This window comes from Peromyscus californicus, unplaced genomic scaffold (genome assembly GCF_007827085.1).
Source record: "Peromyscus californicus insignis strain IS unplaced genomic scaffold, ASM782708v3 Scaffold_14__1_contigs__length_90479793_seg_1, whole genome shotgun sequence".
In the NCBI taxonomy this organism is placed as follows: domain Eukaryota; kingdom Metazoa; phylum Chordata; class Mammalia; order Rodentia; family Cricetidae; genus Peromyscus; species Peromyscus californicus.
The window spans coordinates 5,835,314-5,855,303 of NW_026294435.1; the positions used below are offsets into that span (position 1 = coordinate 5,835,314).

General features: G+C 46.1%; 1 protein-coding gene across 1 annotated transcript in view; it reads left to right on the forward strand.

The window, feature by feature from the left end:
- Kdsr (3-ketodihydrosphingosine reductase) overlaps positions 1–19,990 on the forward strand; it is a 36,575-nt gene that overhangs the window by 11,333 nt on the left and 5,252 nt on the right. Inside the window, exons 6-9 of the mRNA XM_052736464.1 lie at positions 3,737–3,928; positions 8,502–8,585; positions 12,989–13,072; positions 17,354–17,455. Of these exons, the coding sequence (XP_052592424.1) occupies positions 3,737–3,928; positions 8,502–8,585; positions 12,989–13,072; positions 17,354–17,455 (462 nt within the window). The remainder of the gene's footprint in view (positions 1–3,736; positions 3,929–8,501; positions 8,586–12,988; positions 13,073–17,353; positions 17,456–19,990) is intronic.

Sequence of the window (19,990 nt, forward strand, 5' to 3'; positions counted from 1 at the left end):
CATTTTTCCCGTGCTGTGAATGTTGAGTCATTTTGGTTCTATGGAATCGCTCCTTTGTGAATGTGTTTGCTTCCTCAGAGAGGTTCGTGTTGTGTTTTGTATTGGAGGCTTTACAGGATGTCTGCTGACCCTTGCTTGTGATTTCACGTTGTATTGAATGGAGAGTTCTGTGCCCGTGGATGGAGCTCTCTGTAGGGTTGATGGCTTGGGCCATGTCTTGTTGGGCACTTTGGGGTCAGTATCTGTAGGTCTTTTTTCTTGGATTTATCCAAAGCCCCCAAGAAGTGACCTAGGCTTCTGACTTGGAAATGTCTGCATCCCCCAGTGTTAAAGGGGAGTCTGCATTCAGTGTCTGGACAGATTTCTAGGTAAACTGACGTCTAACTCACTTAATATATGTCAGTCCTTTCTAGAAGTTCTGTCTTCTTCCAGGCAGGATACCTTAAGATCTAACTGGGTTTTGTTTTGTTTTTGTTATTGTTATGTCAGTTTCTGAAAAGTGAACTGAAATCCTTATAAAATGAAGTGTGTTTGTTTGAGACACCAGACTGGCCTCAGCCTCACACTTCTCCTGCCTCAGCTTCCTAAGTACTGCTCTCACAGGTCTCTCCTCTGTCCCCTAGCAAGACTGGCTATTTCAGAGTGAAGGGAGTTAGTTAGCATATTGTGATGTTGTGTAGCTATCTAATTCCAAAACATTTTTGTCTCCCCAAAGGATACCCTATACTTTAGTCAGTATTTCTCATTGCCCAAACCCTTATTCCAGTCCTGGCCACTGCTAATCTCTGTCTGTCTTGCTGAATAATAGAATCGTGTGGTCCTCTCTTGTGTCTGGCTTCCTGTACAGCATCACGTTCTTAAGGTCCCTTCGTGCTGCCGTGTACATCGATGCTTCGTTCGCCGTTCTGGGGGCATACTGCAGTGTGTTGGTCTGTTTAGCGTCAGTGGCTGTTTGGACTCTTTACCTGACCCAGCCCCATCCCAGAAGCTCTGGGTTTCATTGCAGCCCTTGGGGGTTATGTTGTACAACGCTGCTGCTTAGTTTCTCTGCTGCCGTCCAACACTCGGTTTCTGTGCCTCGCCAAGTGTGCCGCCGCTTGGCGCTCTGCTCTCCAGCTTTCAAAAACGTTGTTGCTTTGCCTTTAATTTTTATTTTCTTCTCTTAAAAAGGGACGGGGAGCTCTTAGCTGGCCATAGTGGCTCATACCTATAAGCCTAGCTGTTAGGAAACTGAGGCAGGAGAATAAGCATGAACTTGAGGCCAACCTGGGCTATGAAGTGAGTTTCAGGCCAGCCTACAATATGAGACCCTGTCTCCAAAACAGATAAATAAACCTACTGTTTACTGGTGTTTTAGTGGGTTCTCTAGAAAGAGCTGAGGTGAGCAGGGGTCTTATTCTTCCTCAGATAGTTTTTGAGGTTCTTACTACTAAAACAGTATAATGTGGGGCTGGAGGAATGGCTAAGTGGTTAGTGTTCTTGCTGCTCTTGCAGAGGACCCAGATTCAGCTCCCAACACTCATCTTATAGCTCAACTGTAACTCCAGTGCCAGGGGATCCAGTGCCCATCAGGCACACACATATATGCATACAAGACACTCATATACATAAAATAAAAATGAAAGTTTTTAAAATTAAAACAATACAGTGATATTAAACATATCCTGAAAAAAATGCAGGAATCCTAGTGTCTGAACATAATCAGTATTTTCTAGTTATTTTTGGCTTTTGCCAAGTATGGTCTGCATATCTCCTGCCATCTACTTTTTAAAATTTCAAGATCATAAATCTTTCCCCCTCACTCCTGTGTTTCCAGTTCCTTAAAGTTTTCTTAAAGTTCCTTAATATTCTGCCACATTGTCATCATGGTTTGTGTTTAGTTTTGCAAGATGACAGCGTACAACTTTCATTGTATACACTGTGACCATCCTCAGGTTCTCACGTTGAGCAAATGTTTTAAGAGTTCTTGCCATGGGAAGCTATGAGTGCCCATGCCTGTGTACTGAGTTCTTACTGTGCAGGCTCCTGGCTGTCCCAGTGAACAAGCCGGTCTGGTGTGTACTGAGTTCTTACTGTGCGGGCTCCTGGCTGTCCCAGTGTACAAGCTGGTCTGGTGTGTACTGAGTTCTTACTGTGCAGGCTCCTGGCTGTCCCAGTGAACAAGCCGGTCTGGTGTGTACTGAGTTCTTACTGTGCAGGCTCCTGGCTGTCCCAGTGAACAAGCCGGTCTGGTGTGTACTGAGTTCTTACTGTGCAGGCTCCTGGCTGTCCCAGTGAACAAGCCGGTCTGGTGTGTACTGAGTTCTTACTGTGCGGGCTCCTGGCTGTCCCAGTGAACAAGCCGGTCTGGTGTGTACTGAGTTCTTATTGTGCACCAGGATCTGTGCTGGTGCTTGGCTTCTGTTTTCTCTCCAAAATCCCTGCAGCATCCTGAGGTAATTCTTACCCCGTCTTCAGCTGAGAAAATGGGCAGTGTCTTTTTCTCATGAAATCAGTAGTAGGCTGGTACCAAGGCTTCAGCTCACATCTGTTGTTAGCTGGTGCCATTTTCTCTTGGTAATCTTTGCTTAGCTTGGAACAAATAGGACTAGAAATACTTAGAAGCTGTCTCCTAAAACTGTCTTTCACGAAGTATTACCTACAACGACCTAGAACGAAAGCTTAGGGGTTAGGAGAGTTTCATCTCTGGCAGAGGACCTAGGTTTGGTTCCCAGCATCTTACACCTGTCTTTAATTCCAGTTGCAGAAGACCCAGTGCCCTATTCTGGCCTCTGTGGGCACTGCACACACGTGGTATACAACATAATTGGAGGCAAAATACGCACGCATACCTAAAACTATCACTCTACAGCATTATCTAGAGTATGCAGTGTTGGAGCATGGTGAGGGCAGAGGTTGGTGCTGGGGGTCCCCCTCTCTCCTTCTCCACCTTATTCCAGTCTCTCACTGAACCTGGAGTTCACCACTTTGGCTACACTGGCTGGGACTGTCCAGCAAGTCGTCTCTGCTCTCTTCCTCACAGTGCTTGGGTTACAGGTGTGTGCCTGATGCCTGGCATGTCTTTTGTGAGGGTGCTGGGGATCCAAATTCATTCCTCACGCTTACACAGAAAGCAGCCTGTGCCCGCCCTAATTTTGACTTTTTTCATCAAAGATGGAACTGCTGTTACTGTGAGAATTGAAGACTAGTCTTCAAAGGGTAGGTCCTAAGTGTCGTATGTCATCTACAGCATCATTCACTTCCTCATGTAGCCAGCAAATCTGCTGTACCCCACTCCCCGTCTCTTGGGCTTTGTCTCAGTCAGTGTTCTATTGCTGTGAAGAGACGCCATGACACGGCCACTCTTACAAAGGAAAGCATTTAACTGGGCCTGGCTTACTGTTCAGAGGTTTAGTCCATTGTCATCGTGGCGGGAAGTGGACAGGTATAGTGCTAGAGCAGTAGCTGAGAGCTTTACATTCCGGTCCACAGCACAGACAGACAGACAATGGGCTGGTGTGGACTTTGGAAACCTCAAAGCACAATCCCAGAGACACACCTCCTCCTAATCCTTCCAAAGTGTTCATCAACTAGGAACCAAACCTACAAATAGACGAGTCTCTGGGGGCCGTTCTTATTCAAACCACCTCAGTCTCTATTAAAGAAATTAATCCTGGGAAGAGACAAAACAAGCCTTGAGCAGGGCTTAGGCTGTTGACCATGTTTCCACCTCATGGGACCTCTTTGTTCCTTGCAGAAGTTAATGAGCATCAATTACCTGGGCAGCGTGTACCCCAGCAGGGCAGTGATCGCCACCATGAAGGAGCGACGTGTGGGCAGAATCGTGTTTGTGTCCTCGCAGGCGGGACAGCTGGGGCTGTTTGGTTTCACAGCCTACTCTTCATCCAAGTTTGCCATAAGAGGATTGGCAGAAGCTCTGCAGATGGAGGTAAACGTTGTGTTTGTGTTTGTATTTCTTCCTCTCGGATCAGCAGCGTGAGCTCTGTAGTTTTCTAGTTTCTCTGCCTGCGTTATTTGCATTCAGTTAAAGACTTGTAAATCTGATACCAGTGTAAAGAAAACTAATTCAGTTGTAAGTTCTGATTTTAACGTTTCTTATTGCATAAAAATCGTACTCCGGATGGAGGCAATTCTGAGGGCAGGGGGTTGTCTGCTGTGTAAAGTACTTGAGATGCCTTGCTGGTCCTCATCGGCTTCTGCTCGAGTGAGCCAGGAATGTCCTTAGATAGACAGCTTTCTTAAAGATCCGTCCTGGGCCAGTGGGTAAAATGCTTGGTGTACAGTGTGAGTACCAGAGTTTGGCTCTCCGGAACCCGTGTACATGCTAGGTGGATGTGGAAGCCTGCCGTAATTCCTGTGCTTAGTAGGTGAAGATGGGATCCCCAAAGCCAACTGGCTAGACTAGTCTTATCAGTGTGAGTCCAATTGAGAGACCCTACCTCAAAGCATAAGATGGAGAATTGTTAAGAAAACCTCCCAACATTCACCTCAGGCTTCTGCACACACATGCTTAGTCAGTAGAGCATGTATGGCTGTGAAATTGCAAGAGAAGGTGCTGGGATTTCTTCTCAACCATCACCCTTAAGGACTCTGCAAATAACCATTTTTGTTTTTCTTTCTTTCTCTTTCTTTCTTTCTCTTTCTTTCTTTCTCTCTTTTTCTTTCTTTCTTTCTTTCTTTCTTTCTTTCTTTCTTTCTTTCTTTCCTTCTCTCTCTCTCTCTCTCTAACACACACACACACACACACACACACACACACACACACACACACACACACACATACACACACAGGAATATTTTGTGTATGAGCTAACAAATAAAGCTTTCCTGAAAACAGAGGAGAAAGCCAGCCACTAGTTAGCCATAGAGGCCAGGCAGTGGTGGCACACACCTTTAATCCCAGCACCCAAGAGGCAGACGGATCTCTAAATTCAAGGCCTCCCTGAGCTACACAAGATTGATCCTGTGTTTTAAAAGAGAAACAGAGCCAGGCGGTGGTGGCACACATCTTTGATCCCAGTATTTGGGATCTCAAGCCTTTAATCCCAGCTCTAGGGATGTTGAGACAGCAAGTGATACGGCTGGGTGGAGAGAGGAATATAAGGTGGGAGGAAAGAGGAGCTCAGCCTCTTTTGGCTGAGGATTTTGTAGATGTAAGAACTAGTGGCTGGCTGCTCTGCTTCTCTGATCTTCAGGCAGTTAGGTTTCTTCATGCCACTTTTGGGAAAGGAAATTGAGTTTTTAGTGAATTCAGTGAGTTGTTCAGAGTCACATAGTTACTTGGTAACAGGAATAATAAACAAGGTCCAACCCAGAGACTGCAAGTTTACAAGTCCTTTGCAGCCGAGGATGTGTCTGTCATCAGGGCAGAAGTCGGTGTGTGCATCTGGCAGCTGCTTCATCTAGTCCTTTTGGCTTTGGTCTTAGAATCCATACAGTCACAGGAGTTTAGGAGATAAAAATATATGCCCATTAAGGCTCTCCCCATGTCTGACAATGAGATTCACAAATTGAGGACAGAGTGTATCATCTGGGTGCCCTGGTTTTCACTTCAGAGGGAACAGTGACCCAGTGGCTGGTACAGAGTCCTCCCACCCTCTTGATGACGAGTGATTTTTCTCACTGCTGGTAGCTGGCCTGGGCTAAGTCTCTTTGACTCCTGTGCATTACAAGTGCCATTGCTTAAACAAACAAAAACATACCATCCAAAAGACTGCTGTTTTATTAGAGAAAATATATTGAGTCTTTTGATTCCAATTTATTCATAGTAAAACTTGTATCAAACCAAGATTTCCCTCTAAACTAATAACTGGTTTTTGAAATCTGGATAATTTGGTCAGTTTTTATGAGTAAAACCAACATAGTTGCTAAAATGCTTAATGTTTTAAATAAACTTTTTGGTTTAGTTAACTTTTTAAGTATTCTCTGTACCTCCCTATTCCCCAAAACTGAAGTAAGACTCTGGAAATCTGGGCACAGTGTGTTTAATTGAATGCTTTGTTGGTATTTGGGATTGGATTTTCTTTTTAGTCTTTTAGATACAAATATATTATTTAAAGATCTTTTTAAAACTTGATCTTTTTGACAAGTATATTTCGGAAGTGGGTTGTAGCCAGAGATACATTCAAGATTCAACTGAAACAGCACAACAGCACCCCCACCCAGGTGTTCTTGCCTCCCCTCCTCTCCTTCCACCATAGTGCAGCAGTAAGCTGGAGGTTAGATTCTCCACTTAGGAGTACGCAGGTGGGGTCTCCTTTCCAGCCCTGTATTCTCGTTTTAATAGAGCAAGGAATAACAGCTCTTAAGTGGGATGACTTTTTATGATAAACTGGTTCTTAGGCGAGCCATCCATTGTCTTACCTCTTTGAGGCTGGTGCCCAGTAGAAGGGAGAAAATGAGGATAGGATGGGGGAGAGGCAGAGCAGAAGGGTAGATAACGGCCGTTCTGCAGGACAGGGAAAAGCAGACTAGCTCGGCAGGATTTCGTGAGATTGAGCATCACACTTGTCATAACTCAGAACAAGTAAATGTAAGTTAACCTTTTGGGTTGGGTTATAATACTAACAGTTAAAGATGTAGGCTTAATTTTATATGTACTGATTTTTGCAAATTATGTAAACAAGAATATCAGGAGACCAGGAACTGTGTGAGGGACAGAGAGCTGTCCATTCTCAGGACTGTGTTGGCACATAGTAGTGATTTAGTAAGAGTTTGCTGGGTGATCGGACCAAGGGCTGCATAAACGCTAAGCTGTTCGTCATTGGAAGCATCCAGCCATAGACTAGCTGAGTAATTGGGCTTGATTGCAGAGACGAAGCTAGCCCCAAAGGGAACTGCTTGGTTCCTCTCCACCTTGGTATTTACGGTTCCTCCCCATGAGAGAACCGTTTTAGCTATTGGTGACCCATTCATGGCCTTGAGTTTGCAAGACCCTAGTTTGAAAAATCGTTTTAATTATCATAAACGGTACAATCCTTACTTACTGCAGGGAGTGGGGGTGAGGGAGCAACACAGAGAAGGTCTGGGAAGTCAGTGTCGGTCTTTGTGACACTGCCTGATTATCATTTACTCAAATTCCTTTTTTCTGAGTTATTTTTCTCTGGTCCCAATACAGGACCAAGCAAGACTACTAGAGACCAGTGTTTTATTAAGTCCCCATCTCAAAAGCAAATGTGAGAGAAATCGCTTATCATTGTCAGCTGACTCACTTACGAGCCCGGTTGGCCTGGAAGGGAGCATTGGCTGCCAAGGCCAAGCTAGGAACCCTCTTGACCTGGACACACTGGGCCGGGGCCAGCTTTCACTCTTGCGCCTCCTTGGCTGGCTGGCCAGCCAGCACCTGCTGTTTCTCCCTTGGAACTCCTCCAAGGCTGCACAACTGTGTCACTGAGGGAATCGCGGAAGTAAAGGGCTGGCTTCCTGATGGGAGGATGGGGCTGTGGAGCACTGTCAGATTTACCATCCTTAAGATTTTCAGTGGCTAGCCTTGTCGCCTCCCCTTCCTAGTGCCCCAGATGTCTTTATGAGGACAAAAACGTAAGCCAGCAGCAACTAAAAATATCATGCCAAAATGAACTTGATGGTTTGAGCCTTTGGCTTGCTAATTACTAGGTTAAGAAAACAGGTAACAAGGTTGCTGTTGGCCACCGTTTGGGAGACCGTCCCCTGAAAAGAAGGTCCACGGGGATTGTTGGAGTGTGTTCATCAGTAGAGTCGTTGAATGGGAAGAGAAGATAGGGAACAGACAAGCTTTGGAAGAGCCAGAGGGAGGTTGGAATTAGACAGAATAGCTGTAAAGAAAATCGGGGGAACTGGGCATGGTGGTGCACACCTATACCCTGAGCATTTGGGAAGCCTTGGCAGAATCCCCAGTTCAGACTAGCCTGGGCTTACACCATGAGAGATCTTAGTGTCAAAGGGCAGAGGGGAGTTTCTATGTGTAAATACTGGCTGAGGCTGTTTGCAGGGATGTTGCTTGGCTGGTCCCACTTTGGGGATCCACCCAGGGTGAAGATGGTTTCTGCTGATGCTGTGTGGGCAGTTGTACAGGGACTTCTCCAGACCTGGATTCGGGCGCAGCAGTGGGCAGCGGGGAAGGCAATGTGAGTCATGGTGTTTCGCAAGTGAAATGAACCTAACAGCGTTGGGAGCACCCTGAACGGCAAAATGACCATATAACCCTGTTGATGAGGGTGTAGACAGGCTGTCCTGCCTTGAAACTCAGTTCATGGGCAGACTCTGAAAAGCACACTGGTCCACACGGGCAGCTCCAGCCTTTGCCGGTCGGCAGGCAGGGATGAACCAACTGGAGGTGGTTGAGGAACTTGAGAGCCAGGAGAACTCTGAGGGTCACTTCTGAGTCACTGTGGAGGGGAGAGCACATGTGTGGCTCTTCACTGATGACTGTCACCTCAGAGTCAGCACAGCTGAGACAAGTTCACGGGATGAATACAAAATGGTCTGTTTACTCAAAGTGCAAACCTTGTTTGTGTGACCAGGTGAAGCCTTATAATGTGTATGTCACTGTGGCCTACCCGCCGGACACGGACACCCCGGGGTTGGCGGAGGAAAACAAGACTAAGGTCAGTACTCCTACATGGTGTCAGCCTTCTGTGTTGTACATATGTGTATGATGTGTTTTGTGTATGTGTGTGTAATGTGTGGTGTGTGTGTGAGATGTTGTGAGTGTATGGTGTGCGGCGTATGTAACGTGTATGTATGATGTGGGTGTGGTGTGTGTCTGTGCATAAAGTATGTGTGTGACTGTGTCGGGGGGGGGGGGTTGTGCATGTCTGCGTGTGTACTGTGATGTGTATATGTAATATGTGTGTAGTGTATCTTTGGTTTTATGTGTGTATGCACTGTGCATGTTTGAGTGTGCAGATGCATATGGAGACCAGAGGACTACCTTGGGTGTTCCTCCTCAGCTGGTGTCCACCTTGGTCCTGGAACTGTTCGGTAGGCTGAGCTGACTGCCACAAGCCTTGGGGTCCTCCTGCCTCTGCTTCCCCGGGGCTGGCTTTGCCAGCCTGTGCCATCCAGGGCAAGGCATTCCGAATCTTCGGTGTCACACCCTTCTGATTTTCACCCCACGTTGGCTCCTGGCCATTGCCTGTTAGTGCCTGACTGTGTCTGTAGGGTGCATGGTGCTGAGCCAGGATCTGCCTCCCTGGGGTTCTCCAGGCAAAGCTCCTTCCTTCCTCTGCTCCCAGCCCCCTTTTCTTAATGTTTAACTTGATTTTTCCCAACTTCATTCTCTCATAGATCATAGTTGTCCAGCACTGCCTGTGGTCTTGTCTCTCCCACATTTCATCCCTGTGTTTAAAACCAGTACATACATACATAGGTCTTGCTTTTTGCTGGGGAAGCTACTATGTAAGCCTCAGATCTACTCCATCCTCGCTGTGTTCTCCCTGCGAGATCTGATGGTCGGATTCTGTGTTTATATGTAACTCTAGGGTATTATTGAAGTCTGCACCTCTCTAATGACATTTCCTTTCTTGTATGTAATCGTTTAACTTTGCGTGTCTGTGGCTCGTTCACTGAGGAGAACTGAACGTCCTTGGATCCGAACACCTGGGGTTTCTGTTACTTTCGTTCTCTTTCCTCAAAGCCCCTGCTTCTCCTGGGACTTCCTGACGGGGCACAGGCCTCAGCTTGACATTCTGGCCCTCCACTGTCTACTAGGTCCCTTTTCTGTCCCTTTGTTAGAATCTGCATCTTCTACTTTCGTCATTTATCTGCTCCCTTTAGTGGCACTTCAGTCATTGCAGAGAAAGGTAACATTTGTTTAGAATCTGCCTTAACAGAAATGATTTCTTCTTTTTCTTTTCTTCCTTTCTTTTTGTGGTTGTTGTTTTTGATAGGTCATTTTATTGGGTACAAAATTCTAAGTTGAAAATGATGGTCCTCAAAGTTTTGTGGGCATTTCTCACTAAGTTCTAGTTTCTGGTGTTGCTGTGGGGACCCTGTGACCTGAGAAAAGCCACTTGAAGGGGGAAGGGTTTGTTTTGGTTTCCTGTTCATGGTTTCAGTCCATCAGGACAGGGAGAACTCGTGGGCAGAGCCGTTCACCTGACAGGAAGCAGAGAAAAGGGGAGTTCAGCAAGAACCAGGGTGAACATTAGCCTCAGGAATATATTCCTAATGATCCACTTCCTCCAACTGGGCCCCACCTCTTACCTTTCACCTCCTCCCAATAATCCCTGCAGACTGTGCATTCTTCAGTGACTGAGCAACCCTCTGTTACACACCCGAGGTGTGTGTCCCTCATCCCCGAGGCATCTAGAGGCCAGTCAGGTTTATAGTGTATTGGTGGTGCTCTTAATTTTTGGACACCCTTTTCCCTTTTTATCTTTTAAAATGTCGTTTGATGTGAAATGCTCTTATTTCATGTGCTAGACACTCATGGTCGCCCTTTATTCTGTCAATTCAAGAGCTTCAGTTCTGGAACATTTTCAATGTTTTCCATCCTAAATATTTCAGACGGTTCTTCCCGGGGCCGTTGTCCCACTTTCTGGTCTGATTGTCTCACTTCCTTCTCCTCTCCGCATTTTCTTTCTCCTTCAGCTTTTCCATTGAAAGTTTTATTTCTACTGATTTTTTTTTTAATTATATCTTTTTTTCTGTCATGGAGTTTGTCTTAGAAATCTGTTCTATTGCTGTGAAGAAACAGCAAGACCAGCATAACTCTTTTAAAAGAGAGCATTTATTTGGGTCTTTCTTACAGTATCATAGGGTTAGTCCATCACCATCATGGAGGGGGCATGGTAGCACAAAGGCAGGCATGGTGCTGGAGAAGTAACTGAGAGCTAAATCCTGATCCTCAGGCAGAGGGAGGTCCTGGGCCTAGTGTGGACTTTTGAAGCCTCCTGAGGAGCTTCAGTGGATGTTGGTTGGTTTTACTTTTGCTCTTTCCATTTTACTCCCCTTATCTGTTTCTTGTGTTCAGGCATTCTGACCTCACTCGGTGTTCACATTGAGTGTGACACGGAAAGGCCGGTTGTAAACCCCTGGCGCCTCCTCCCCCTCTGCTTTGCCTGGAGATAACAGGGTGGGGCGTTCATCTCCTTAGATTTCCTTATATGGACATCTGCTCCCTTTTTCTCATCCTTTCCCCACTGAGGCGTCTCCTGTGCTGTGGTGGAGGCTGTTAGAGTTGGAACTGAGGCTCTGATTGGTCCACTGCTGGCCTCCCACCCTCAGTGGGCAGACGGCTTGGATCTGGTCATTCAGCCTCCATGCCGTCTATCTCGCATGGACACAAAGGTTATCTGAAGTGAGCTCGGGTTATCCTGAGTTGAGTGCAGCCGATGTTCATCTGGCTCCTCCTCCTTCGCCTCGACACATAGCAGACAGATGAAGTGGGTGGGAAGAAACCAAGCAGAACACACCACCTCGCACTGAGAGTGATTTTAGTTTTAGACAATTACTTTATATTTTCCTGTTTTCCTCTTACAGTGTATGTAGATCTCTGTAGCATAAAATTTGGATGTTTATGTAGTCTATGTCCTGTTTTTGTTTGAAAAGAAAAGACATTTTGATGTAGAAACCCTCCACCATTTTCTTTTAAATTCAGCCATTTTTACAATTTCATTCTGTTTTAAAGAAATAAATTGAAACCAAACCTCCTGCCTCAGAGATCCACTAAATGCATTTTTAATACATGCTGCATAGTCTTTAAGTTTGAAGCTAAAACTGAAGAAAAGTGGTGATTTCTCTGAGATTTGATTCTGATGTTAAGTTTGTATGTTTTCATTTTACCTCCAGTAAAAGTCTGGACAGATTTCTGGTGACTGGAACTTGCGTTGATCTGTGGCCCTGTGGGAGTGGTAGACACCTTTCTAACTCAGGGCATCTTGCATGTCCTCACCCACCTGGTAGGCTGGAAGAGCAAATGGTGGCACCATCAAAGCGACCTTTGTCCTCTCAAATTCATAAGGAATTTTAAGAAGAATAAAATAAGATAAAAATAAACTGATCATGGTGGCACATGCCTGTAATCCCAGGATTCAGGAGGCTGAGGCAGGATGATTAAGAGTCCCAAGCGTCTCACAAAACCAGACAAGGAAGAGGAAATATATTCTAGGCTTTTCCCCTCAAGCCTATGTAAAGAGTCAAATTTACAGTCTCCTGTGGCCTAATGCTCCAGTTGGGAACTCTTGAAGAGGGTTTAGATGTGTTAAAGTACTACTAAGAAAAGCCAATGAAAAAAGAAAAAAAAAATTACTGCTCACAAGTAAATTAGGACACAAAGTATAAATACAGAAGTAGCCATAGTGTGGATTAATGCAGAAATAACGGAGAAAAGGCGAGGGGAAGGGGAGAAAGAGACTGAGCAAGGATTTAGGAAAGGTTCTAAGCCAGGTTCTCTAGACCCTTATCTGTCTTTGGAGGAGCCAGAGTCTGTGATTTGGGAACTGTCCCAGTCCTGTAACTGTCCTTCAGACAAACTAGGGACTGCACAGTGTAGATTCTCAGATAGCTAGTCTCTTTGCCGGTCCTTGAGGAAATAGTTACAGTTCTTCAATGGGGCCTTGGCAGAGACGTCCACACTCAGGGTTTGTATCTGTCCCCAGCATCATTCATTTGCTCGATGGGGAGTCTAGTCAGAATGGAGGCACTGTTATGAGGTAGATTGCTCAGGCACGGGGACCAGCCTCTGTGTACACACTGTCAGGCAGGTGTCTGGCCGGTCAGAGTGGGGACCCTTCTGCACTGGGATGCACTGATCTGCTCTACTGAGCTTCGACAGTCCTCACCTGAGCCACACTTGCACCACAGAAGAGCAAGCAGCTCCTTGTCCTGCTTTGCCAATGCAGATGAATATTCCACAGATAGAAACTGAGAATCTAGATTGATTTTTGCCTAAAACATACGAATTTGTTTGAAGGTAGAAAACTGATAATTATTTGTGAATCAGGGCCTGTAAGAACTATTTATTTTAATGCAACAGGCATTGATCTATATGTTTCCCCACTTCTAGCCCCTGGAGACCCGGCTTATTTCAGAGACTACAGCTATTTGCAAACCAGAGCAGGTGGCCAAACAAATTGTGAAAGATGCCATAGTAAGTAAAAACCCTTCTATTTTTTTTGTGCTACTTGTATTTGTACTGTTTCTGAAAACACATAAGGTCTTAATTCAGAGGAGAGTAGCCAGCTTTGGTCAGAGCTGTCTGTTTTAGCCTCCGCTCACCTCCCCTAGACTTTCTGTTGATTCTATGTTACCTGAGGGATGGAGTCGTGCTAAGTGAGAGCTTCAGCCCCTGGGAAGTGTGCGCACAGCAGAAGGCATGTCACCATCTTTCTGTTTGTAACTTTAGTGTTATTTATTGTGTGTGTGAGAATGTCACCTTCATACGGGAGGGTTCTTTCCTTCTACCACACAGGTCCAGGGCACTGAACTCAGGTCAGCAGTCTTGGTGTCCACTTTTACCCACTGAGCCTTGTCCTGGCCTTCTTTCCCACCCCTACAGTTTGAGATCATCTAAGCCTGTGGCCAGGCTCGGGATGGATGTTTCTTTCTTCTTCCTGTTCCCTGGTACCACTTCCCTCATAGCTCATGATAGGAAGCTGTGTCAGGCTGCTAGGCCCACCATACCCCGATGTGTCTCCTCACCTAGTCGATGTGTGGGGAGTTGGCCTTAGAAACCATGTAAAGCATTGTAGAATACCCTGTGTACCACAGGTCATTTGACAATATTTCCCTTAATCCATGTGTGGAAAAAGGTTCATTCTCAGGGATGTGCATGAACCCAGGTGGCCTACATGACTTTGAAAAATCTGGGGTCCATTGCCATGAGAGGCATCCAGATAACATGGTGCAGTTTTTAAGTAGCGAAAAGACTGTTGTGCCAAGTTGAGCAGAACAAAGTAACAACAGCTTCAACCAACAGATCCAAAGGGCTGGTGAGTCAGCTCAGAGGGTAAAGGCGCCTGCCACCTTTCCTAATAACCTGAGTTCTTCAAAACCCAGCAGCAGAAGGAGAGAGCTGACTCCGTCGGGTTGTCCTCTGGTCTCTGCATACATGCTGGGGTGCACACATACACACAAGTGAATAAATAAATATACATTAAAAGAGAGAGAGCAGGGACGGAAAGATGGCCCAATAAGCTGTGCAAGCACAAGGACCTAGTTCAGATCCCCAGCACTGACGTAAAAAGTCAGTGTGATTGCTTGCACCTGTGTGTAACCCAAGCCCTGTGTGGGCAGAGACAGGCAGGGCCCAGAGTTTGCATGCCAGCCAACCTAGCCGATTAGGGAGCCTACCCAGGGTCATTTAGAGACCCATTCTCCAAAGATAAGGGGTAGAGTGATTGAGGGAGACACCCAATATTGACCTCTAGTCCCCACACATCTGCACACACACACACACACACACACACACACACACACACGCACACTGGGGTGGAATGGTTGCCTTGGTTGCCTTCAGAGCACAGAGCAGTGGAATAGGAGGCATGACAAGGATAAACTAGTTTGCTTTTCTCTAGCGTCAAAACAAACACCCTCAAGGTGTTTTTTTTTCCCCCAAGATTAAAAAAGAAAAATGTGTATGTGTGAGAACCTGCAAGTATGCATGTGCACTGTGTGTGTGTGTGTGTGTGTGTGTGTGTGTGTGTGTGTGTGTGTGTGTGTGCTGGTACAGTGCCCAAAAAGGCCAGAAGAGGGCGTTGATCCTTGGGACTGGAGTTACAGGCGCGTGTGTTGTTCATGCTGATGCTAGAAGCTAGCATCGCCTATAAGAGAGCCAGATGCTCCCTACCATTGAGCAGGCCTCCTCACCTGCTCCACCACCTGGGCTTTTAATGACCCCAAATAGTGCTCCCAGCTTCAGCAAGCGTCATCTCCCAAGGTAGATTTCAAACATTGTCTTCTCTTGACACCGTTATACTTTTATATATTATTGGCACCAGAAACCCCATATGTTTATCTGGGCTATATTTCCTTTTTGTTCGTTTGTTGTTTTGAGACGAGTCTCTCTGTGTAACTCTGGCTTTTCTGGATCTCGCTCTGTAGACCAGGCTGGCCTGAGACTCACAGATACACCTACCTCTGCCTCCCATGTGCTGGGATTAGAGGCATTCGCCATCACACCTGACAGGCCCATGTTTCTCAATATTTGCCATAATAAATACTAAAAGTGTAGTTTTAAAAATATTTAGTTGCGGGGCTGTGGATAGTAATTCAGTGCTGATTTCTTGCCTTGCATGTGTACATAGTCCTGGGTTCCATCACCCAGAGGATGATGGGAGAGATTTAATTATGAGATGAAATCACTTAAAATCAAATAAACAGGGACTGGAGAGTTGGCTCAGTGGTTAAGAGCTCTTGTTGTTCTTGCAAAGGACCTAGGTCGATTCCCACCACCCATATGGAAGCTCACCACTTCCTAGGGCACCAGGCACACATGTGGTACACAGACATACATGTAGGCAACACACACACACACACACACACACACACACACACACACACACACATCTGAAAGAAAAGAAAAACAAAATAATAAAACTGCAATAAGCATTAAATTCATTACATTTTTAAACGGGTTTATTTGTTCTTTAATGTGTGTTTGTGCCTGAGTGTATGTATGCACAATGCCTGCCATGGCCAGAAGAGAGAGAGCATCATATCCCCTGGAATCAGAGTTCCAGGCAGCTGTGTGCCTCCCTCTCTTTTCTTTCTGTTTTATTTTTTATTTTATTTTATTTTTTTTTTGTGTGTGTGTGTGTACAGAGGTCAGAGAACAACTTTGAGGAGTTAATTCTTTCCTTACACTGGGGTTCTGGGGATGGAAGTTAGATCACGTGACAAGAGCTTTTGTCTGCAGAGTCGTCCCTGTTCTTAGTTTTTTAAATGCAGGGCTCCAGTGGCTTCACTGACTTCAGACTCAGTCTGCAACTGAGAATAGCCTTGAACTGCTGACCCTTCTCCCACTTCTCAGGGGCTGATATTACAGGCATGCACTACCACGCCTGGCTCAAAAATAACTATTTTCAAACAAAAGTTCAGTGAAAAGTGTGGTATTGTGTTTTCATGAGCCTGTACAAGGTCTGAATTAATGGATGCCAGCTGGATTCTGGTGTCTGCTTCTGTGGCCAGTCTGTTAAAATACATTCTTTTTGAAACATTTGAAGAAAATCTGACTTTAAACAGATACGTAGTTGGGAGACGACAAAGTCTTCACTAAGTTTTCCAGACAATTATGGGCATAATTTTCTTTTTTTTATACTAACCCCCAACTTGACAAAGGTCGGTTACAATGTGAAATTAGAAACTGCACCAATGGACTTTTTGTTCAATGTGGCACTAAAATCCATCTCTAGTTTGTACTTTGAATGGATCATTCATCAGTTAGCTTGCTCATTCATCAGTTAAAAACATGCATAGTCATTTGGATATGGAATCACTGAATTATCAAAAGTCACATTCATCAGAGATCTGGAAATAGTGGGAACCCAGCAGGCTCACACTGATGGGTAAAGTTTTCCCAAATCTTAATTTTTCCCTAAAAGTTTAGATTTTGTCACTGCCCACATGTGTATCCTATGATTTTCCTGCAAGCTTCAAACTCACTTCATTCATGTGTCCCATTTGTGCCTCAAACCCAAGTCAGAATGGAGTCTGCTGGTCGGTGGTTGTTGAAGAGGAGAACCTTTTGTCAGGAAGCTCATCTCTGAGCAGTTCCTTCAAGTGTCAACAGCTTTGGTGTTCCCAGTTTAAACGTCTGTCACGTGAGGAGCAGTAGCCCTCCTTCTCTTGACCTCTAGGAGATGGTCCAAGACCAGCCTAACCCATCAGATGGTACTGATGGTGCGTCTGCTGGGTGTGTCCTGTGTTCACACCCATGGAACACCTACCTGGGGAGGGAGCTCAGTTGTAGAGTCATAGCCTAGCGTGCAGGAAGCCTTGATTCCATCCTGTTTTAATAAGTGTTTTTAAGTAAGATGTGTCTTTCTTAAAGACCTTTTATTGTGTTTTCTTTGTCACTGTGTGCCGTGGCAATGACTGAGTTAGGGCCGTTACCCACACTTACAAAAACCACTGGTTTGTGCATTGGCAGTGTGTCCTTCTGTACAAAGCTCAGTGCGGAGACCAGCTAAATGTCTCAGTGTTATTTGACAGTTGCATTGTCCTAAAGACCCTGGAAGGCTCTGGAAACCACGGGGACCTGTGGACTTCAGAACTGGACCTGCGTTAAGTCTATGTGTCGTGTTTTTGGTTCTGGTATACCTAAGTTGCCATCCTAGCCCACAGAGTGAAGAGATGGACTTCATTGCTTCTCCAGCACTGATTCCGTTAAACTAACTCCGTACTCTTCGTTTTTTTCTTGCTTCCTTTTTAGCAAGGAAATTTTAATAGTTCCATTGGCTCAGATGGGTACATGCTGTCATCACTCACCTGTGGGATGGCCCCGGTGACTTCCATCACGGAAGGACTCCAGCAGGTAAGCCCTTCCTTAGCCAGCAACCAGATAGACATACAGACAGGGAGACTGACAAGACAAGAATTACCTCATCCAGATTCTGTAAGAAAAATACGAAGAGTAGAATGCAGTAATTTTAAATGTGCGGTTTCTTTTCTTTCTCTGCCAGCAATAAGTAGACAGGAAGTAGGGTAGCGATGTATACTGGTGGAGGGAGGCACTGGCCCTGCAGGGGCTTGAAGGACTGTCTGTTGTTGGGTGTTCACTGAGGTTTTCGGGGAAAGCGCCCTTCCGTGCTGTCGTGTGTTTGAGAAGGAGTGCTTGGTGTAGGATTGTGGAGGAACAGCGCGGCCCACAAACAATGAGGTGCTAGACTAGGATCCCATTTCTGGTGATCTAGCCACTGATAGCTGAGCTGAAGGAGACTGAGCAGAGGGCTAGACACACTTTGCCCTTATAGAAGTTATAGTTTCACCCAGGACACATGAGAGTTCAACTCTTAGAATGTAAGTGTGCCTGAGTGGTTCGCTTACATGTCTGTCTGTGCACCACATATATGCAGTGCCCATGGAGGCCAGAAGAGAGCATTGGATTCTCTGAAAGGAGTTAAGGAGAGTTGTCAGCTGCCGTCTAGGTGCTGGGAATCGAACACAGGCCCTCCTGGGAGAACAGCATGTGCTCTTAACCACTGGGCTATCTCTCCAGGTCTTTCCAGGCCTGGAAGAAAGAACACTTCCTGTTGATAAGGTTCTGCCTTCCCCAGGTGGCTAGGTGTAAGAGGGTCACTAAGCTGTAAGGAGTTTGCCATGTAGCGGGTGAGCCTGCTGGGTGAGGTCATGGTGATGGCAGACGTGCCATTCAAGCTATAATGGGAGCAGTGTTTGGGGGCACAAAGCCAAGGACCGTTGCTGGCATTGCATGGGGTCTGTAGGGTGTGAGTAAGGTGCACTCACCCGGCTCCCTAGTCGCCTGGTTGTTTTCTTCTCGGAGCATCTCCTTCTCTTCCGTCACATTCTGAAGTGCACCACTGTCCTAGGATTGTGTGGCAGTAAACATTGTTAGGTATAAGATCTTTGGGGACAGGGACTGTGTGGCTGTTGTTCATCATTGTGCCCCAGCAGCCAGCATCTACACAAACGGAAGTTTGAGGATGCCCAAGTTGGATGAGAGCACAGAGTCTGCACTTAGCTGAAGGCAGTCTAGTCCTTCTCGTGACGCCATGTCTGAAAGTCAGTTCCATAGCTAGATTCACATTCCATCTTTTTAAAAATCAATTTCTTTTCCATATTTTCCCTGGGAAGTAACTGGACATATCCAGTTTAACAAGTCCAGAGTAAACCTTTGTAGTTCCCCGGATTCCTGTGCCATGTCTCCTGCCCAGCTCTTTCCAGTGTGCTTACTCTGCAGTGGGTGCTCCTGCCCAAGTGCCCAGCCAGAGACTGGGCTGTGATTCCTGACTCCTCTGCTTCTGCATCTCCTGTCAGGGTCCCTCTCATCACCTCAGCTCTGTCCCACAGTCTGTAGCTCTGCTAATGATCCCAAAGTTGAGACCAAGATCACTGCCCCTGACATGAGTCACATGTTGTCAGCTGGAACTTGTAGACCGGAGCCTGTGGGCATGAAAAGGCATGTTGTGGTCCATCTGATAGACATGTATGGACTGTCTGTGGTCCTGGCTGGCCTGGAACATGCTGTGTAGTCTAAGCAAGCATCAGGCTCACACTGACTTCCCCCGTCTACCCTCCCTAGTACTAGGACTACGAGTATAAGCCACCATACTCCATGAGTATCAAATAAAAAAGTGTCAAAGTCAGATATTGCAAAACAAAAGATCCAGATTTGAGACATTTCTTGGGACATTAGAAGGTCTGCAGCAGCCCGGCCCAGCCCCTGTGACCCAGCACCCTGCCCAGGCCACTGGAGTGCTCACAGATTCTATGCTGTGTTTGTAAACTGTAGCTCTGCTGACGAGAGCTCCTCCGAGCCCCTGGACGAAGCTTACACTCCAGTTCCCGGCACAAGCCTGCCAGCGTGCTGACCGTCTACCTCCCCTCTAACTCTCCTGTGCTCTCTCTGTCCTCCTAGTCCTCATTCTCAAGTTCCTGTTGGCTTCAAATCTTGAGGTTTCCTCTCCAGGTTTCCTTTCACGAGAGAACTACAGGCCTGTGCTGGACCTGGGCTTGTTTTAGCTTTGTTAGTTTGTGTTGTAAACGCTTCTCCTGAAGTCTCTCCCCATGACCTTTAGGTCTGGTGTTTTATTTTAAATAACAGAGCTTGGTTTTTAGTTTTACAGAAACTCTCAGTGGAAAGTCCATCAAACTCCCTGAGTGCCCGACGGACCACCACAGCCCCTGTGTCCCTGTGTCTCATTAGCGTGGTGCCCATGTTCCAGATGAGTCATTATTGACACATTGTTCTCAACTAAAGCTCACAGTTTATACTCTGCTTCTATGAGGCATGTATCCACCACTTCAGGGCCACGTGGGATCATTTCACTGTCCTAAAATTCTCCTGAGAGACACCTGGTTTATCCCTTCCTGAGTCCCGGCCACCCGT